The sequence below is a fragment of the Cololabis saira genome, chromosome 10, assembly GCF_033807715.1.
Source record: "Cololabis saira isolate AMF1-May2022 chromosome 10, fColSai1.1, whole genome shotgun sequence".
NCBI classification, from domain to species: Eukaryota; Metazoa; Chordata; class Actinopteri; order Beloniformes; family Belonidae; genus Cololabis; species Cololabis saira.
The window spans coordinates 27,284,024-27,304,279 of NC_084596.1; the positions used below are offsets into that span (position 1 = coordinate 27,284,024).

The 20,256-nt window shown below is 41.5% G+C and overlaps 1 protein-coding gene across 1 annotated transcript in view; it reads right to left on the reverse strand.

The window, feature by feature from the left end:
• Positions 1-427: 427 nt before the first annotated feature.
• The window catches only part of cdh2 (cadherin 2, type 1, N-cadherin (neuronal)), a 63,516-nt gene continuing 43,687 nt past the window's right edge, over positions 428-20,256 (reverse strand). Inside the window, exons 4-16 of the mRNA XM_061732356.1 lie at positions 18,486-18,653; positions 16,854-17,009; positions 15,687-15,831; positions 15,309-15,481; positions 13,550-13,687; positions 12,870-13,055; positions 12,004-12,257; positions 10,735-10,877; positions 9,569-9,802; positions 8,490-8,723; positions 8,098-8,237; positions 4,899-5,063; positions 428-1,740 (exon numbers count right to left, since the gene is read on the reverse strand). Of these exons, the coding sequence (XP_061588340.1) occupies positions 1,534-1,740; positions 4,899-5,063; positions 8,098-8,237; positions 8,490-8,723; positions 9,569-9,802; positions 10,735-10,877; positions 12,004-12,257; positions 12,870-13,055; positions 13,550-13,687; positions 15,309-15,481; positions 15,687-15,831; positions 16,854-17,009; positions 18,486-18,653 (2,343 nt within the window). The 3' untranslated portion in view covers positions 428-1,533. The remainder of the gene's footprint in view (positions 1,741-4,898; positions 5,064-8,097; positions 8,238-8,489; positions 8,724-9,568; positions 9,803-10,734; positions 10,878-12,003; positions 12,258-12,869; positions 13,056-13,549; positions 13,688-15,308; positions 15,482-15,686; positions 15,832-16,853; positions 17,010-18,485; positions 18,654-20,256) is intronic.

Here is a 20,256-nt window from a genome sequence, read left to right on the forward strand (position 1 = left end):
ACACTGAACTCTTTTATTTTATTTTTTTCTTAAGCACAAAACTATTGCTCTCTGAGATGTATTACAAAAATGCAGCATTATTAAGCCTCTGCAGTAATGAGTAAAAAAAGAAATAAAGAGGCAGAGTTTTTTTTGCTTTTTAGCTCCAAAATTAGCATTTTATTTGGATGGTTGGGGTCAGAGATGTATCATTTGTGTTTCAGTACACATGGTTATCCACAAGGCTTAGGTCCAAAACCGTTCCCAGTCTTAAAGCTGATTCATTAATTAGCGCCTGGCGTCCCCCCCACCCTCCCCTCCCCCAGCCCACCTTTTTGGTACAAATTCAACAGTTGTGCTGATAAGATTACCATTTCTCAGTTTTTAAATCAGTGCGTTTTTTATTCATCTTTTATACAAAAAAAAAAAAACTCCGAACTTCTACACATTTAATGTCACCCAGATTTTTATTTTTTTCACTTTGTAAATAAATTTGGGAAACATTTTTTTTTTGTATTTTTTTTTCCAATTTTTGTTGTCATGAAAAGATAAAAACATGCAAAAAACTTGAATTTGTTGTCCAAATTATACATTTACAAGTTTGGAACTTTTTGCACTTCTTCATAATACTACATCAAAAGAAAATATAAAGAAAAAAAAACATTATGTACACACATCTTTTTACAGTGAAGTAAAACTTGAAAATATCAGATGATGACTAAGGCAAATGAAGTGTACATAGATTAGACCAAAACTTTTTTTTGTGTTTTTTTTTGTAAAATACTACATCACCTCAAAAGAAGGGGAAAAAAAAGAAAAATTGCTACAAAAGTATGATTCATAACTCCCTTTATTTGCAACCAGCTGCATAATTTTAATTTTTTAGTGAGAAAGTCTAAAAGTCTAGCATACTGTACAGTGCTGCTCTTAATTGTTTTTCTTCCCATCCAAGCTAACAGATGTTCCTTCATTTCTTCATCTATGTGATTTATTTAAATAATCTTCAACAAACAGGAGTGTTGTGTCACCAAAAGAAAAGAAAAAAGCATGTAGAAGCATACCAGAGTGTAACATACTTTGTTTGAAATCACTCTAAAAGTCAGTACCATTAAAGCCTTGAACATAATACTAATCATTTAGATCCCAAACAAAAAAAAGAAAATAAAAATGTACAAAAAGGCACATTATATCCCAGTGCTTCTGTACTGTGAAATTCAAGTGTAACTGAGCGCATTCAATACCGACAATCTGAGGGTGACAGTCGACCAATGTTCCCTCCCACATCCTCCACAACTGGACCACAGCCTATGCCGAAGCTTTCAACAAGCATATGTATGCACAGACTACAACAATAAGCCTAGGTTGGTTGTTTTTGAAAAAAAAATTTGAATCAATGTTTATTTATTTTATTTGAATGTTTTCAGTCACAGTTCTATCATTCTCTCGGGGGAATATCAGAAGCCGTCCTTGTCCTTCAACAGGAAATATTTCCTTTTCTTCATTTTGTTTTATTTTTTCTTCATCTCGTTATCCTTCAAGTTGTGGCTGTGTGTCCTAGTCGTCGCTTCCACCGTACATGTCCGCCAGTTTTCTGAAGCGAGGGCCCCAGTCGTTGAGATAATCGTAGTCTTGGTCGCCCCCGCTGCTGGAGGAGTTGAGCGAGCTCAGGGAGCCGGCTGTGGAGCCGCTGCCCTCGTAATCGAACACTAGCAGGGAGTCGTAGGGAGGAGCGGTGGGGTCATTGTCTGCTGCCTTCAGTCCCTGTGCAAAAGGAAATAAAATCTCGGTTAGATAAGATTAAGCCACGTCTGCACTCTTGCACACCAACACCGACTGCAACAAGGAGCGGGCAACAAAAACCTCTTCCCGACTGCTGCTTCACACAAACAGGCTAATCCTATCCTAAAACCAGTCAGTGGGTCTTCCTCCACTTATTCAGGAAATCCGCTTCTTGTCCAGATTAATCGGGCACCAGTGTTCCTGCACGTTTGAACTGGAATCCTCCTGATGTTTCTTGAACGTTGGATTATCACATTCTTGATCAGAGGCCAAAGCTGAGCATAACCGGGAAGCCTTAAGCTGCAGTTCAACTGCAGGAACCTTTGCGAGGAACCGGGGTGTTTTTTGGGGGGGCTCCACTCCCTTTACAGTCTCATTCATTCAAACTCGAGAGCGGATGAAGAGAGGAAGCTCAATCATGAAAAGAAAGCAATACATCCAAGTAGTTCAACTGAAATCCCTGACTCTCCCTCAGCGGTTATTTTCTAAAGCAAAAGTAAAATCAGTCACAACCCTGCAGAAATGCGTCAGATTAAAAGATGTTCCCTGAACCCGGCTGAAACACTTCCTGGTTTATTTTGCAGGCTGCCGTGACACCAGTGCTGCAGCCTCCAAACTATCAAGCAAATTTAAAAGTCTTGAGGAGAAAATTCTCTTTTAGCTTCTTGTAAATTAAAAAAAGGAGCCTGGGGTATTTAGGTTCCAGGTGCTGTTGGTTGAAATCCACCTTTAAATGCATGGAAGACAATTCAATAATCCTATATTATTACTCCAGGGGAAGTTACTGTGTATCAGCGGGTGCAGGAGGGTTTGTGAGGGAAGGAAGGGAAACGTCTCCCCTTCCCGACGCCTGTGATTGAGCCCTCCACCGCACCGTGCCTTGCACAGGCAGTACAACCGCACTACTTTGTCATCTGCCATTTAACTGAAAATACCTTTTAATATTTTATATCCAGCCAACTCGGTAAACGCTTTGATTCGAGCACTGAGCTCGGCCGAGGCAGAGATGAGGTGCATGTGTATGTTTGTCACGCGTGCGTATCGCCGTGCTTTATCTGGAGGCCCGTGGTGGTTCTATTTTGAAGATTGTTCTTGACATTCCCAGAAATCCTCATAATGGCACAAGAGGTCCTTATGGATTGTTATTGATCTCCACCCTCATTCCCTAACAGTCTCGGGGGAGCTGATGGATTGCTAATCTAGGAGTTGAGATGTGCTCTGGCCATGAAGCACTTCTGGATCCAGTCCCGGTTCCTCCCTCTTATCGCTGCGACCGAGGACATCAAACAAATAATAAATGAATTAAAAGAAGTGAAGCAACAGAACACGCTGAAACGAGACCTCAGCTCATTGGGAACTTCTCAAAGATTTATAGTTTTCTCGGTGCTGCCACTGCAGTTGCTCAAATAAAAAGATGGATTGAATTAAAGCGGCTGGGAACGTGGCCATTATTTTCCACTTGTTAGGTTTTGATAAGTATTTGCTCAGGGCTGCGGTGCTGATAATTTTGCTAGAAATAAGACAGATGGATCGTTCATTACAATTACAACAATAATGGCTCTGCTGGTTATGGCCCCCTCCACCTACAACCAAAGCCCCACTGGCAGTTTCATAAGGTTAGTCAATCACCGAACTAAGCCTCATCATTCCTTTACAGCCGAGTCATCCACCGCAGCCCAAACGCTCACGAATTTTCAAAAGCGAAAACGGCAAACTGTCCTGGCTTTTTTTGGAGCCTCTCTGTCCCGCAGATAAAGCGATGTGTAATCAAACCCGCCGCTATCTCTATTCACAAACGGCCCTGCAAGGCCTGAAAGGAACCGCTGTGCAAAACAATGAGTGCAATCACTTCAGCTTTGTGTCACCGTGTCCACCTGTGATCCACAGAGGTCAAGTTGGTGCTAATATATTTAATGTCACCCCCCTCTGGGAGAACAGACCAAGAGTTGAGTAATGGACCTTTGTTTGTCCAACTGTGGGGTTAAAGTACTTATGCTAAACCTGTGCTTCTTTTTTTTCCTTCTTCTGTCCCTCTAATTTAATTAAGAGCCCCAAGCTCCGGGAGAATGTACACAATTCAGGATGGAGATGAGACAAGCTCCCCTCCCCCGCCTCTTCTCCGTCTCCCTGCCTTCCTGGCACCAAGCCCCCTCGGTTAGGTCTGATTCCAGCTCTGTGTGTGTGCCGACGTTACCCTGACTGAACTTTCGCAGTGCCCAAATTTGGGGCTTCAAATAGACCAACGTCGCCTCGTCCCAGTGAGAACACTCTGGAGCAGGAAGCTCGCAGACATCTCAAAGATCTCGTCAGCATATTAAAATGACAAGGAAATCCCGAGTCTGATGAAGGATGGTGTACACTGTCAAAGTGTTCTTTATTGGACACGGCAAATTATTAAATTTTACTCCATATCAGCTGTTACGACAAGGTGTATTAGGTGTATTCATGAGTCACGGAGTGAGAAAATGAATGTTGCCAGGGTGGAGGGACTTGGGAGATAGATGGCCGGGCAGCAGAGCCGAAAGAGCAAGCACTAATCTAAAAACATGGGCACCATCCAAAAACTGGGAGCGGACTCCATTTGTAATGCCGTGAAACTCTTGTCTCTTGGAGCTTGTGAAAAATATATGACTGCTCTTTTCATTTTACATTCTCCCTTCATGCCGAAGTCAATGATTGCCTCGGGCAAAAGAGGGCTCTCTGAGCCGTGCATGCCGATAGAAAACCAATGCAACGCTCCTCTCATCTTCCACTTCTATCCTGACACATCTATATCTTCACTTTGGCAGAAAGTGGAGAGCAAAACAATTATATCTGAGCGAGTTAGCATCATGTACATTTTAGGATTTATCCAAGTCGGAGCGGATATATTTGAAATTTAAAACAGGTCTGAATAATATGTAAACAATTCTTGACAGTTGACTGAATTTAAATTATATTTTACCAGTACAAGGCAGTGGGGAAAAAAAATACTATTTCTCTTGATGTTCAGGTATACAAGCCAAACAGTTTATTTACATACAAAGTGTTCAGCTTTAAAATGAAATCCAAGCTTTTCAAGCACTGTTTTTTTTATTGGAATGTGTTTCCGCTGCACAGAAGACGGTGTCATTTTCTTTGACTTTTACTCTGGATTTTACCTCATTGATGAAGTCTCCGATGTCTCCAGGATGGGGTGCTGCTGACCTCATGGGGTACTGCGGCTCTGGGTGGAGGGGTCGCTCGTCTAGACGCCGGATTCCCACCGGCTTGATGGCATCAGGCTCTAACGTGTCTGGCTGCTGGAGCTGACTCAGGTCGTAATCCTGGAGAATACGGAGACAGATGGGACTTAGCTGAGCTGCGTGACAAGACCCCAAACTGAGTGTGATTATTTAAATAGGTAAACAAATCGTGTACTGTAAAGAAGAAGAAGCAGCTCCAGTCAGGGGAGGGAGATTAAAGTAAAAAAAATCGAATGCAGCAAGGAGAGCTAAAGAAAATGAGAGAAACTTTAATCTACTCATCTGTGACGCACAAGCCCAGGGACAACTCGAGACATAAAAAGAGTCAGCACTAAGGGGGTCCAGGCTGAGGACCAGATCACACGCTGCAGAGTGTCTGTACTCGTGCCGTCTGCTGCAGGAAGGACGTGCAGGCGACTGTTTTGCTCTAATCAATGCCCAGACACGGGATGGTGGATATGCATAAGCCATTGCTAATCCTATTAACATTACCAAGGCAACGTGAATGGCCCACGGTTTGTGCAAAGTCATGGGCAAGGAAAAGAGGAGGAGAAAGAGTGAAGAGAGCAAAGAAGCTGTGGTGAAGAGCCGAGCAACGGAGCTGAATGACTGGATGGATGCGATCGGGGTCGCGCTGGATATGATGGAGATAATGCTATTTGAGAACCAAGAGTGTGTGTCTGATAAGCGTGCGTGATGGATTGTCTATCCTTACGAGATCTTCTGTAATCCATCCATCTCTAATATCCTCCTTCAAAACTATCTTGCTCAGTTGCACATGTACCTTCACATACTTCTAGGAAAAAAGGTCTGTAGAAACTGGGAGTTCAAAATAAATATATAAAAACAACCAAAACATTCTCAAATCTTCCTGAACAAAATAGACAGGTGTATGTCAATACTTTGCATATGTTGATATGTTTTAATACTTTACCCTCTTATTTTTTTTTATAAATATTTGCAGAAAACATTTCTGCATGTTACCCAAGTCAGGAAAAAATAAACCTTTTCAAAGCAAACCTCCGCTCTCGAAGGCAAACATAAATCAAATTATCCGAAAAATCTTTGTGAGAACCAGATGACACCTCCGTCTCGCATTTTTTCACAGGAGAATTTGTTCACAAATACCCCTCAATCGCGGCGTTATTTTTGCTGCGTATAGCAAGCTGATCGGCTGTCTGCCTCCTGATTAAAGGAGGGCTCCACGAACCGACACAAACCAGGACGATGACAGCAGCGACTAAAATCATGTACTCCTACAGCAGCCAATGGTCTGACACTTCAATTTCCTCTCACAGTTGGAGATTTTTTTGGGGGGGGAGGACCAGGGGTGGGCATTATAAAAAACACATTGCTGGGGAAAGTCAGGTCCATTTTTTACCCCACACTGACTCTGCATACGAATCCACCAGAGCAGCATTTCCTCCTGGCGCCCTGCCCTTCTCCGAGTTCAAAATGGAAGCTTGTTTTCCCCTCAATAAATCGCTGCTCTCGCTCATTTGCCTTTGAGAAGTGCTATATCACCGAACAGTTTCCTTCTGAAAAGGTTCTGGTCCGCAGGTTTATGCGTTTTCTGCTTCAGACCGAGTATGGCGATACACAAATAGGTGCTTTCCCTCCTGCCTAATCACTGGCAGATGTGTAATAGCTTTCCAGTCATATTGTTACCTTAGACAAGGCTTCATTATTGCACCGCGGCAGATGTCTGTCTGCAAATGACATCAGTCCACCAATTACAAGTCCCCGACACTAATATGGCCCTCTGCTGGGTCAGACTGGGGTCTCACGTTTCTGTGCTCCACATAAGCCACCGAAGCACTTCACCCAGCAGAAAGAAGATAACATATTCTGTAAATTACTGCCTCTGTATTTGTTTTTTTTAATGAAACGGTTCCGTTCTGCTAACAAGACAATCATTAAGACAATCAAAATCCTGTGTGCGTCTGATCGGTGCAGAATGATGCCGGGATGGGATATTACCGATGCCTGTGGCACTGCGTCTGCATTGTTATCAGGTTCATTTGGGCTGTGAAGCAGGAAACGTTCCCAATATTTCCAGAACCAACCGGATCAAAATGCAGTTGCCTTATTGATTACAGCTTTCGATTGCTAGCTCCCTTTAGGGGAGAACAAAAACTACCTTTCCAACAAAAGCAGTCGTACTCCTCGTTGTGAATGCCTGAAAGCTGCTCCGGCGCCAGGAGACGCTTTGTAAATACATGTATGCTTCCAGAAATAATCCAAGTGTTCCTGGCTGTTCTAATGCTGCTTCACCTTAACAAAAGCTGCATCTGCGCTGCGTAGATGTGAATATTCCTGCCCAGCAAGTACCAGACACGCCCCTTAACTGTCACCTGTCAAACACAAGCAGCTAACAGACTTAATCTACCCAACATAGGGTCTATTTGAATCAAAAAAGGTCTCACGGACACATTTTTGCCTTGAAAGAAGAAGGAAAAATCTATTAAAATTTGATCCTCCACCTTGATAATGTATAGAACCAGAAAGCACAAGTTATAGCTATAAATAAATGTATTAAGGGCTATGCTAGGGTAAATTCCCAGTCGAGCAGATCATAGTAATCCTAAAAAGCTTAAGTAAAAAGGCGAATGGACTTCTTTCCTCAGAAGAAAAAAGAAAAAAAATATCCAGATGTGTTCTTTACAAGGTTTTTAGGATTATGGGTTCTAGAAATCCAGTGGGCAAGATGTCTTAGTCTTTCTGTCACTTTTAAATAAAAAAAATAACTGGCTTAAATCGCGTTTCTCAGTTTCTAGAAATGTGTTCATCTTAATAATTGAGTCATAACACCTAAATAATATTTAAGTAATAAATTAGTCCTCTTCACAATCAGAATAAACACTATGGGTTTCTTGCCGTCATCAAGCAAAAACATTCACAATTGTCGGTTTCAAGGAAAAAGTTGTTTAGTTTTTTTTTCTTCTGCCTTGGGCCCAGAACCAATTACAGAGAACAGAGAACATATTACTAGCAAGTCTTATTGTCAAAATAGCAGTTCTTAGTTTGGAGAAAAATGTAATCCAGGTATAACATTTTCAGATTTGAAAAGTAAATAAACAGAATCAGAAGAGTGTATTCACCACAGGATTCTCACCTGATCCTCCTCTCCACCTCCTTCCTCATCATACTTGAGGATGTTGTCTCTCACATCATCCTCGGGATCGATAAGAAGCTGTTTGGCCTGGCGCTCTTTATCGCGACGTTTCATCCATACCACAAACATCAGCACGAGAACTGAATGGCAGAGCAGAAAAATAAGAGATTTTATATTTTAAAAAAATACCAACAACAATAAAAATATTAACTTGCAAATTTGTATTCGGATGTAATCGGATCCAGTGTATTAGAGCTTGGAATTGGGCCCGATCGAGGCTCTCTTTTCGATAATCCTACAGTAATCTATTGATATCACGGATAGCCATCTTTATCATCCCTGTGTGCCCTTGTGTGATGTGCTGTGTGAGCGCGAGGCACAGAGACACTCACTGAGGAGGATGATGATGCAGAGGAGGATGGAAATGATGGCGCCTGTTCCCAGACCAGCAGCCATGATGTGCTGCTGGTCGGTGCAGCTCCCACTGATGTCGCACTGGCACACTTTAATCCGCAGGTACGAGGTGTTGGACATGGGCAGGTTGCCCGAGTCCGTGATTATGATGGGGATCTCATAGATTCCAGTTTCAAGGGATCCACTCTTGAGGCTCACTTGAGCGTAGTCACCTGCGAGATGGAGAGGTAAAGTAGTAAGTGATCAATCCTCGTCTGCAGAGTAACATTCAGAGTAACTGTGTGCATTTTAACGTAAAATATCATGTTCCTCTCACAGATCAGTCTTTAACTGAGGATTAAATCTAAACTTGAAATAGTCATTTGTATAGATTGTGTTCACAACGCGATTACACTCGCATTGTCACAAATATATACGGCATAAATTTATACCTGGAAGTTGCATCAGCATATCTAATCCAAAACATGGTCAGGATTTGGATTTGGAGCTTATAAATCTTCTGAATACCTTTTGATAATGCTGCTTAGGCTAAATTCCCAGCAGCGATAATCCAAATGCTATTATCCTATTAAGATTTATTCACTGCGTTTCAGCTCACACTATCTAATAGCTGAATGACAACAAATGACTTCTTCCACTTGTGGTTTTGTCTCAAATTAGCATAAACAATTAATGGCTGTTTGTTCAAATTAATAGATTAATATATTGTCTCTTTGACACCTGAGTAGTGCTACTCGTACACTTTTAAACACATTCCCTCGGGCCTGCTCAGACTGCGCGACATCTGACAGCTTTAAAGTCTCAACAACAAACTGCTGAGCACTGGAGTTTTTTATTGCAAAACGCAGAACGGGGTCATATTCTCTTCTTCAACTTCACAGCCACAAATGTAAACACGTGTGAGCAAAGGCCAAAAAGCTGAATCATCATCTCTGACACATTATCTTGACGACTGCAAAATGAAGATTAGTTTAATCTCATTAGCTCGGGGTTTGGATGCAGAACAAATGGCCCTGGACTGGGTTTCAGTAATGTGGGGTTGTGTTCTGTGTCTCACCGCTGAGTCTCGTTATGGTCCAGTTTCTCCTCACGTCGGCGGGCCTGTGGGCTAACTCGAAGGCGAAAGGTCCGGCGTTCGGGTTCAAGTCCCCGTCAATGGCAGTGATGTTGATGGCATTTGGATCTGGTCTTCTGCATATTTCTGCCTCCTGGGGGAACACCCTGGGCGCATTGTCGTTGATATCCAGCAGGTAGATCTGGAGAGTCCCGGTGCCACTTGCTGATGGCACGCCTGTATGGGCCACCAAATTCCCATACGGAAAGAAATATACACTTCAGAAAAGCCATTTCTCATTTAGAAAACATCATACAGCTGACAGAATAGGGAAAGAAATACGGTTGGGTCTCTAAATAGCTATTGGCTTCAAACCGCATACTGATCTAAGAATCTAATCTCCAGTGAGGAGGTAGATGGTAAAGAGTACGATATCACACCATTTGGTGTGAGATCCTGAAGAACCTCTTCCTGACTAAAGATACAGGACAGGAATACTAAAGCAGACAAACAGAGCCCACTGTCGCTCCTCTCAGGCTCCTCTGTGTATTCACTCAGCTAAGAGGCTTTTTTTTAACCATTCAGGCCACGCTCAAAGGAGCTAGTCATCCAATCCTGACCCATTAATGCTGAGAAACTCCTTTATTGGGAGTGTTTTTAAGCCTATTGGCCTAAGTTATGCTCCCTAGAACAGGGTAAACCTGAACAGAGGTAAATCCCACCAGTGCGAGGAGAAGGTGAAAACATTCACATGCTGCATGGTTCTGGGATTGCTAGCACATTAACCTTTAACTAAGGCGGCCCACGTTCCAGATACGCCGAGTGCCAGGCACGTGATTGCCCTTCAAGCATGGAGGACGTCGCCGTGGCTTCAAACAAGGCCGATTCTTTGACGGATGTGGCACGTTTGTGCACCGGTTTTAGGTTCAAATCACTACAGAAATGGTCAAAAAAGGATGGTTGGCGAAGGGCTGACGTAAGCTACGCTAAACTCCTGCTAGGCCTCTGTTGGAAAAGGGAGTATTAGCTGTTCCCGTATGCTCTCACGATGACGGCATGAAACCGTGTGCTTGTGTAACAGTCTGGTTAAAAGACCTAGACCATGTAACCAGCGCCATCACAGAAAGTCTCTTTTTGGGAAGTGAGGAACAACTTGAATGTTTACATACCGTTGTCAGTGGCCAGGAATGTAGCGTTGTACAAACTGTTCTTCACGTAGGGAGACTCTCGGTCCAAAACAGCAATTGTATAGATACGTCCAGTGTTAGCGTCAATCCTTAGCCAGTTGGCAGGATCTGAGAGTTTGGAGTATCTGAGGCAAGAACAAAGACATGCTCAGGACAGGCAATTTAGAGTTTCAGTTTAGGATTTATCTACAACCTCTATTATTAATCTAGAGAGAAAATAATTAAAAAAAAAAAAAAGAAAAAGGTTCAGTTTTGTTTTCTGCAGTAGAAAGACCATCTTCACCAGTTTGGCATTACTCTATGTTTCAGTGTTTTATTTGTTTACAGAGGATAAATATTTCAGACATCATGCATTTTACATAATTATTCAAACTTTTGAGAGCGGCTTCACGGGGGACATGAAACTGGCTTCTTTTATCAGTGCCTCAAGTTAATTTGTAGGACAAACCATGGAATTACAAAACTAGCTTTTTACTCGTGGACTGTTTTCAAGCAGATAAACACTTCAATAGCCAAGTGGTTGATACGTATAAGAGAAAAAAAACAACAACAACAAAAAAAACAAAACAGGCTTATTCAAAAGTGAGATAGAAGTGCTGGCTGCCACTTTGGGATTTGAATGGGGATGATTGAGAAAGTAGTTGTCGAAAATGCCCACCCTAACCTGTAACCACACATACTTTAAAGAGTAATAGTATCTGACTGAAATACATGCTTTAAATTTAAATAGTTTAGACCAGGGGTCGGCAACCCAAAATGTTGAAAGAGCCATATTGGACCAAAGTCTTGTATCAGCCTTAGAATGAAGACAACACATGCTGCATGTTTCTATATTAGTTATAACAGGAGGAAGATTTTTTTTTCATTATGCACTTCGAGAAAAAAGTGGAAATTTCGAGAAAAAAGTCAAAATGGGGAGATTAAAAAGGAAAGGAAAAAGGAAGAAAAAAAGAGAAAAAAAGAAGAAAAAATAAAGGAAAAAAAGAAGAAAAAAAAGTAGAAAAAAAGAGAAAGAAAGTAGAAAAAAAGAGAAAAAAGCGAAAAAGAGGAAAAAAAGGAAGAAAAAAAAGGGAAAAAAAATAAAAAAAGAAGAAAAAAAGGTCAAACATTTTTAAAGAAGCTCCAGGAGCCACTAGGGCAGCGCTAAAGAGCCGCATGCGGCTCTGGAGCCGCGGGTTGCCGACCCCTGGTTTAGACCCTTCACACCTGGGACAGTTTGTGTTGTTTTTTACTTTTTAATGTAAAATATACCTGATGGATTGCTGCATAAAGCGATCAGGATCTTGCGCAGTGTAGGTGGTGAGCGCCGACTCTGCCAGCAGCCCTTCCTCCAGCTTCACGAGTTTGGGGTTTGGCTCAAAGTAAGGACTCTCATTGACATCTAAAACTTTGATGGAGACGGTGGCGGTCGACTGCTGAGGATAGTGGATGCCTCTGGCCAGGGGAACCTCGTTCTTCGCCTCCACGGTCAGCACATATGTCCTGCTCATCTCATAGTCAATAGGCTGGAAAGCAGAGACAGAAAAGAATACAGAGTGACTAAAGCATAAAAATGTGAGCAAAAAACAAGCCACATGAAAATCCAAGATAAAATTAATCATGTAACATTTTCTCCGTGCATGACACTCGGAGAGCAAGCCGGAGAACTAAAGTGTTTTCTTTCTGTTGCCTAAAAAAATATTGAAAAAGCTGGATGGGAATGGCAAAATGAGAAAGAAATTGAAACTGTTTATGATCAGCTGAAGCATTCACAACAAGAGAGCTGGCGTAAGAGATGTGCAACTATTTTCTTGCATTTGAAATGTGGCCTAAAATTCAAGACGTTAAAATCTTCCAAACAAAAACTCAAGTCTTAATTGTGTTGTAATATTCATTCCTTACACACTTGAAGCTGCAAGCTTGCCAACAGCTATTAAAATAAATGCACTTTGATTATATTTGTCATTAATACAGTTGATTTATATAAAAAAAAAAAAAAACAACAACTGAGCAGTTGGATTATTTCTGAGTAAGCGATTTCAGTGCAGAGCAACTTGATGAACATAAACCCAGAGATTCCACATATTCTATGCATCTTCATGGGATTAAGAGGATGTCGTTTGGGGAGAAAGCCTCACCTTGACGACAGTAACCAGGCCCTCGTTAGTGGTGGGATCAGTGGGGACTGAGAACCTGCCGGTGGGGTCGCCTCCGGTGATTTTGTACACAGCATTCCAGGCCGGCGTGTTGGGCTGGTCCTTGTCAGTCACCGTCAGGTTGGCCACAATGACGTTAACTCGGTTCTCAGGCACCTCGCCGAAAAACTGCATGAATAAACCATGAATGTAAAGAACAGCGAGCTGTTACTGATATTGCAGTGGCAGCGAGAGAAAAAAAAAAAAAAAAAAAAAAATGCACCAGGCTCTGTTGCACAGCGCGCAGCAGGACCGGTCTTTGGTAAACAGACATCTAAGGTAACTTATCATGTCGTCATGGTCATCTTATTTGCGATGCTCCCCTGACAGCACAACAGTAGCATTACAAATATCTTTGATTCACGAGCACGGTAAGTGCCTCTTTCACTCAGACATCTCATAGTTGCATGTGTCAACATTTAGAGGGGGCTATAACACTTCACGCATGGCTGCTGACTTGTACATCTGTATGACTTCAGAAATGCAGGGCAAGCAGAACTAGGTGAGCGAGCAGGGCTAACGCTTGAGTGCATATATCCACACTAGGGTGAAATGGGGGTCCTTGTGGTGCTGTTACGCTCAGAATGCTGCCTTGACATCCCCGATATGTGCTTGTTTCTTACCGTGTCAACAGTAAACTCTGGTGGATTGTCGTTAATGTCGGTGATTCTGATGACGGCGGTGGCCGTGTTGGAGAGGCCGTACATGGGGTTGCCTTCCATGTCAGTGGCCTGAATGATCAGCGTGTACTGAGGCACTTTCTACAGAAGAAACAGAGAAGCATGAAAATCCCCAAGTTATATCAAAACCATTCCAAATACAACTCTATATTAAAAGCTTCACAGAAAGAGAATTTATTCCAGGACTAATGGATTGAATTACAGTCGACTTTATGAGTGTCCCTGAAGGATGGTGGTACCCTGCATATCAGTGCTGCAGTGAAGCCATTCAAATAGAATTAAACAAATTTAGCTTTCCAATTATGGTGATAAACGGCAAGTTTTTCATAAAAATGTGATTTCTTTATAAGCCTAGTTTGTCTTCGTGTATACAGAGTACACCTCTACAATGAACACTATCATGAAGCTGACAAATGAATCTTTTTACATTAAAACCTGCTTAGGTGATGGACCACTTGCTACCTAATGAGAGTTGGGCAAATTACTTTCATGGTGGCAACAGACAAACATAAAACGGTGGCCCCAGGGTGGAAGTGATTGAGCAGCCACCTCAGCCAGATTACCCTCGCTAGAATTGAACGGACCAGCTCCAGCGGCATACATCATTTTATTTATTTTCTCAAACAGCCGTGCAATCCCAATTAAATGAAACAGTGGCAACATTTATGACACAGGAAAATGGAGATCAAGAAGATGCGGGGGGTGAAAGCCTTCCATTTTGGAAAAATAAAGGGAAAGGGGAAGATTTAGTTGCTTACTGATGCACGCTGCCTCTTTGTACGAGTAAATAGGTGTGAAACAGCCAAGTTAACTTCTACTTCTCATTTAGTTGGTAATAAACATTTACTTTGGCTCATTAGCTCTCCGACATCTGAATATTAGCAACAATACAACAAAACTTCAAAATCCCACAGTCCCATATATGCAAGTGTGAAAGAATGTAGGGCTGGGCGATATATCGAGATTTTAATATATATCGATATAGTTTCAAACACGATATGGTACGAGACAATATCGTTTATATCGATTTAAAATTATTATTTTTTTTTTTTTTACATTTTTTTTTTATGATTTTGATATAGCTTATTTTGTGACAAATTGACTTGAATGTTTTTTTGAGATTTGCACAAATGTTTTGTTATTTGCACAACCGTCAACCTCAGTGGAAAAAGTCTGCCTTTTACTGTCTACATTGTATTAATTGCACAGTGTATTTTAATTTAATTGTTATGCAGGAAAGGGATATTTGTTTTATTTTATTCAAGAAGAATTTTTATTCTATATATGCAGGCAGTTTATTTTTATTTCATTTGTTTTATACATTTTGATATTGTGCAGACCTCTGTTAACAAAGGTACCTGTGTGACATTTGGCACGAGGCTTTGTATTAAAACTGACTGTTTTTTTAAGGGTTTGCCTCAGAAAAAAATGAAGCTAACAGAGATGCTATGCTATAATGCTTTGGGGGAAACCCCAATTAAGGCACAGAAAAAATATTGAGATATATATCGAGTATCGCCATTTAGCTAGAAAATATAGAGATATGACTTTTGGTCCATATCGCCCAGCCCTAAAAGAATGTATGCTGGTCAAAAGAATGACGTTACTGAAAGACAAAAAAGATGGCCTTGGAAATGAAAATGAGATGTGTGAGTGGGAAAATGTGAGTGGGAGGAAACCCAGAGATAAAAGTGTCAAATACCTCTCTGTCCAGGCCGGCGGCCACTGTAATGATGCCCCCGGTTTTGTTGTTGATGGTGAACATATTGGACGATGGACTCTCTGGAGTCTGAGACAGAATCTTGTAGCGGAGCATCCCATTTGCTGTCTTCGGGTCATCTTTGTCAATAGAAGTCACCGTCATAACAAATGTTCCTTTGAGGGAAAAGAAAAAAAAAAAAGGAAAATGAGCATGTTCATGTTCCTTCTTTCACTTTTAATTTAAAAAAAAACATTCAAAACTTCAAAATTACTCATCCAGTCCAGCGTTTTCAGCATTTAAATACAAGTGAATTATTTACGACTGCACAGGTGACAATCCAGGTGTGACGATGTTGCTCGACGGTATTCGGTTTCGTACCTGGCTTGGAACCCTCTGGAACGGTGCCGTTCCAGATCTGATGCGTGAACTCGGGTCGGTTGTCGTTCATGTCGATGACATTGATCACAATATCAATAGGGTTTTCAACCTGGTTGCCGTTCAGGTCCACCGCATGAGCTCTCAGCTGGAAGAAAACACAAACACGTAGGTTTGTTCAGGGGATGGAATATTTTCAGCTGTGGAAACAACATGTTGGGAGACACTGCAAATCACCCACTCGGTGGTACACTCTGTGATAATCCGCCCCGCAAACAGTCATCGGCAACCTTTAACTGTGTAAGAGGGGAACCGTAAACGCGACAACACAGTGACTCTTTGTTGTGTCTTTGATCAGTTTCTCTTGGTTCTTTTTGTTGTTGTTGTTTTTCCCAGGACACACTGCTGTCATTGTTCTGGAGGATGGTGCTGCTGTTGGGGAATACTGTTCCCATAACTAGGTAAGTGGGAAGTGTCATAAACTGCATTTTAATAGGATAAGATGAGCAGCGTTCCTCAGTTTGAATAATGTTGTTGTGGCCAGCCCAGGTGAAGTACAGTTTAAACTGTATATTCAGATTCCAGTTTAAGTATCATGAATCAATTACATATTAGGGTGTGTATTGCACACAGGTGCAGGAAAAAGCGAGTCTCATGGACTAAAAGAAAACCGAGGTGCTCTATACTTTATATTCCTCACAAAGCTTATTTTAAGACATTTTTCATTGTGAAAGTCATTTGTGACCTTCCAAAAGTGTATTAGATGAATACTCTAAAATCTTTTACTTTCTTTGGAACCATGTCTGATGATGTTGTCTGCCAGCTCCTCTTGAATCTAATTACACAAAGATAATTTTTACAAAATGGAAAAACCACTGATGAATAAAGCAGCTTTAAAGCTGAAGTTTATAATAATGTATCAAACACTATTCACTGAAAATCCTTTAAATTCCCAGACGGATAAAGCCAGATTTCCTGGGAGACTCCGGTCTTTATTAAGTCTAAGGAGACTGTTTAGGCTACGCATGACCCTTGAGCACATGCCAACGAGCAGGAATGTGCACCGCTGCCGGAGAGAAAGCAGTTCTCTTGATAAACACGGAAAGAAAAAAAATATTTTCAAATGATGATAAAACAATTAAAGAATGCATCCTGCTCTATCTGACTTACATGGAAGTTGGAGATATGCTCTCGATCCAGGGGCTTGTTGACAGAGAGCTCTCCAGAAATTGGGTCGATGGTGAAAATTCCTGTGGGAGGCTGGTCAGCACCAGGACCCGTCACACTGTATCTGAGAGACCGGCTTTTGTCGTGATCTGACCGGATCTGTGGGGGGAAAGATACGTTTCAGTTTGACACATCCATATTAACGCTTTTAGACAACTCATTTCTATAACCAGTTACAGAAATGTTCGAGAGTGGCTTGACGTATGAGCACGAGAGAGTATATAACGAGTGTCTACGTGGTATTGAAGTTCTGTCATAGTTTGACCGGCTATCCTAAACGCCATGTAAGCTGACACCCACTGTACCTACACCCTTAATCCATTCTGAGCTGACCGTTTTCTCTTCTTGACATCACCCACTGGAGACTTGAAACATTTTTATTAAATAATGGCTAGATTAGAAAATAAAACATCACATGGCAAGCCAAAACGCAGGAGCAGTGTGTGAAAAGCAGAGGTTTTCACAGCTTCCTATTGTGGAGCATTTAAGTATGCTCTAACACAATGACAAGGAGGCAAAACGTCAGCAATAATCTTAGAGAAACAATTGTTGCTTCCCATCAGTCTGGGTGTTTCCAAACAGTTTGGATGATTATTCACAAGAGGAAAATGTTCTAGACCAGGGGTCGGCAACCCAAAATGTTGAAAGAGCCATATTGGACCAAAAACACAAAAAACTAATATGTCTGGAGCCGTAAAAAATGAAAGGTCTTGTATCAGCCTTAGAATGAAGACAAATGGTGAAAGGAGAAATGTCGAAAAAAAGTCAAAATGTGGAGAAAAAAGTCAAAATTTAGAGAAAAAAGTCAAAATGTTGAGATTAATGTTGAAGTACAATCTCGAGAAAAAAGTTCAACTGTTGAGAAAAAAGTGGAAATGTCGAGAAAAAAGTCGAAATGTTGAGAAAAAAGTCGAAATGTCGAGATTAAAAAAGAAAAAGGAAGAAAAAAAAGTGGAAAAAGGGAAAGAAAGAAGAAAAAAGAAAAAAAAAGACAAAGAGAAAAAAGGAAGAAAAAAAGAAGAAAAAAGGGAAAAGAAAGAGAAAGAAAGAGAAAAAAAGGAAGAAAAAAAGAAGAAAAAAAGAAGAAAAAAAGGAAAAAAAGGTGAAACATTTATGAAATAGCTCCGGGGAGCCACTAGGGCGGCGCTAAAGAGCCGCATGCGGCTCTAGAGCCGCGGGTTGCCGACCCCTGTTCTAGACTGTGACTAAACTTCCAGAGTGAACTTCCCTGCAAATTCGGTCCTTACAATGCTCCTAGACGCTACAAAAAAGCACTACATGACTCAGTTAGCATATAAGCTGTTAGTTCGGGAATTAGAAAAAAGATTGCAATGGCTGGTTTAAAAGGGATGCCTGAAAAGCATCTTGTTTGTGTGCAGACTGCCTTGCGAATGAAAAATCATATACTGCCAGGTTATCCAGGGTCTGTATGAGGGATTTTGTTGAAGGTGCGAATTATAAGTCAGTAACTGACAACAGGGAAACTACATGGTTGTCATATAAAGCAAAAAGGGCTTTCTTTAAATCTGGGAGACCGGTGTCTTCACATGCAAGTACTTGAGTGAAATACATTACCCGGACAAGCTCTTGTGGGAATGGGCCTCGCGAGTTCTCGGGGACATTGATTGGGGGGATGACCCAGTCTCTCTTCATGCGTTTCAGTTGGCTCTCCATATTCCGTGATGGAAACAGAATTTCTTTCAAATCCTCGGACATAACAGCAGGGACAGCCACTTCCTGGACCTGACAAAAGAAAATGATTTAGTGATAACGTCTATTCAAGTATGAGTACAGACTATGAGGACATCAGCACTGATCTGTAGGCTGAGCTCGTAGCAGAAAATGCTCAACATTTTCACAGAGTCCTGTGGAATTTGTAATGTTTTTAGTAATCCACCGGCTTCAGCACCATCATGTTACCACCATGTTATTTGTGGTCTACTGCATCCCACAAATGCGGTACACACATTCATATCCTGCCCATGATGAACTACAATTACTTCTACGATTCTTTAACTTGGCTCAAAAGCTCATCAGGATTTTCTGTTGATCTGTCTCTTATGAATCAAGTCATGACATTTGTAATGCAATTTGCTTTATAGATTTATGAAGCTCACAAGAAAATGTTATCAAGGCAGACTGGGTAAACAAATCCAGCACAGTCACATTAGGAGCGATGCTTAGCAACATCATTTCAGCACCGTGACTGTGAGCACATTAGCATGTGAACATTAGAATTTACCTGTGAGAGTAAAACCCTGATCTTACTTCAAAGACTAACACCACAGGCCGACCAGTGACCCTGAACTAAAAGGTTATTGACAAAGAAAACTATTGTGATGTTCAAAGAACAGCCTGCCTTTTCCAAATGTTATCACCCATTCTACATGTCTGTTCAATCAAACCCCTCTGTTCTGACTCTTTTTGTAGTCTAAAGTACACACAGCACACAGGTGATGGTATGCAGCGCTAGTTTGCTTTAAATGGCAGACCTCTTCTTATGTCCTGATAAAAACACCCCCACACAGATAGAGCAGCTTCCATAATGGATCTGCCATCCTCCCTCAGCTGTAATGAATGAGATCTGAAACAAAGGAGGATGGTACCTGAAAGCCAGACACTAAACACGCAGATGGCTCAAATTGCCTAGCTGCTCCAGAGACTGAGGAGACTGAAGTACTGCCAGAGAAAGTTAAAATAACCTTGAACAAAACAAGGCAAGAAGAAAACTATACAGTGTGTTAAATCCAGCAAATGATAGTTAGCGTTTGTTATGGAAGTGCCACATTCTTTGATCTCATTTTCCTTAATGCTGTTTTTGAATAACCGAACATTTAAAGCTTCTTATGTAGCGAGTCCAACAACTTCAAAGTGCTTTATGCAAGACAAAGAAATTAATTACTACTTTTTCACCTTATAACATGACCCATATCCTTCACTCCCCCTCCTCTAACATCTGGGGAGCTGTCGCAGAGCTTCCACTAATCATGTTTGAAATCCGATTAAACTGCTTTCACACATTGAAAATGCAGAGAGGAAAGCAGGCAGGTAGTGAAGGAACATGCCTCAGAAATATCTATTACCCTATTAAAATGGCTGCGAGTAAGACGAGCAATTATTTGCAACTTGCGTCTGGAATGATGAATTGCACGGTGGGTTCGTGGAGCCCAACGCGAATCTAACTGGTATGCTGGAGGTCTACACCCATCCACGCTCCGCAAGCACTCTCCATCTTCAGACTAGGAGTCTACTTCAGAGTCCCGGAGAGTGTTGCCGTGAGTGATAGCCTGAGTGTTTGTGAGGGTGTGGGAAGGATTATGTTTGTGTGTATAAGCCCTTTTGGAGG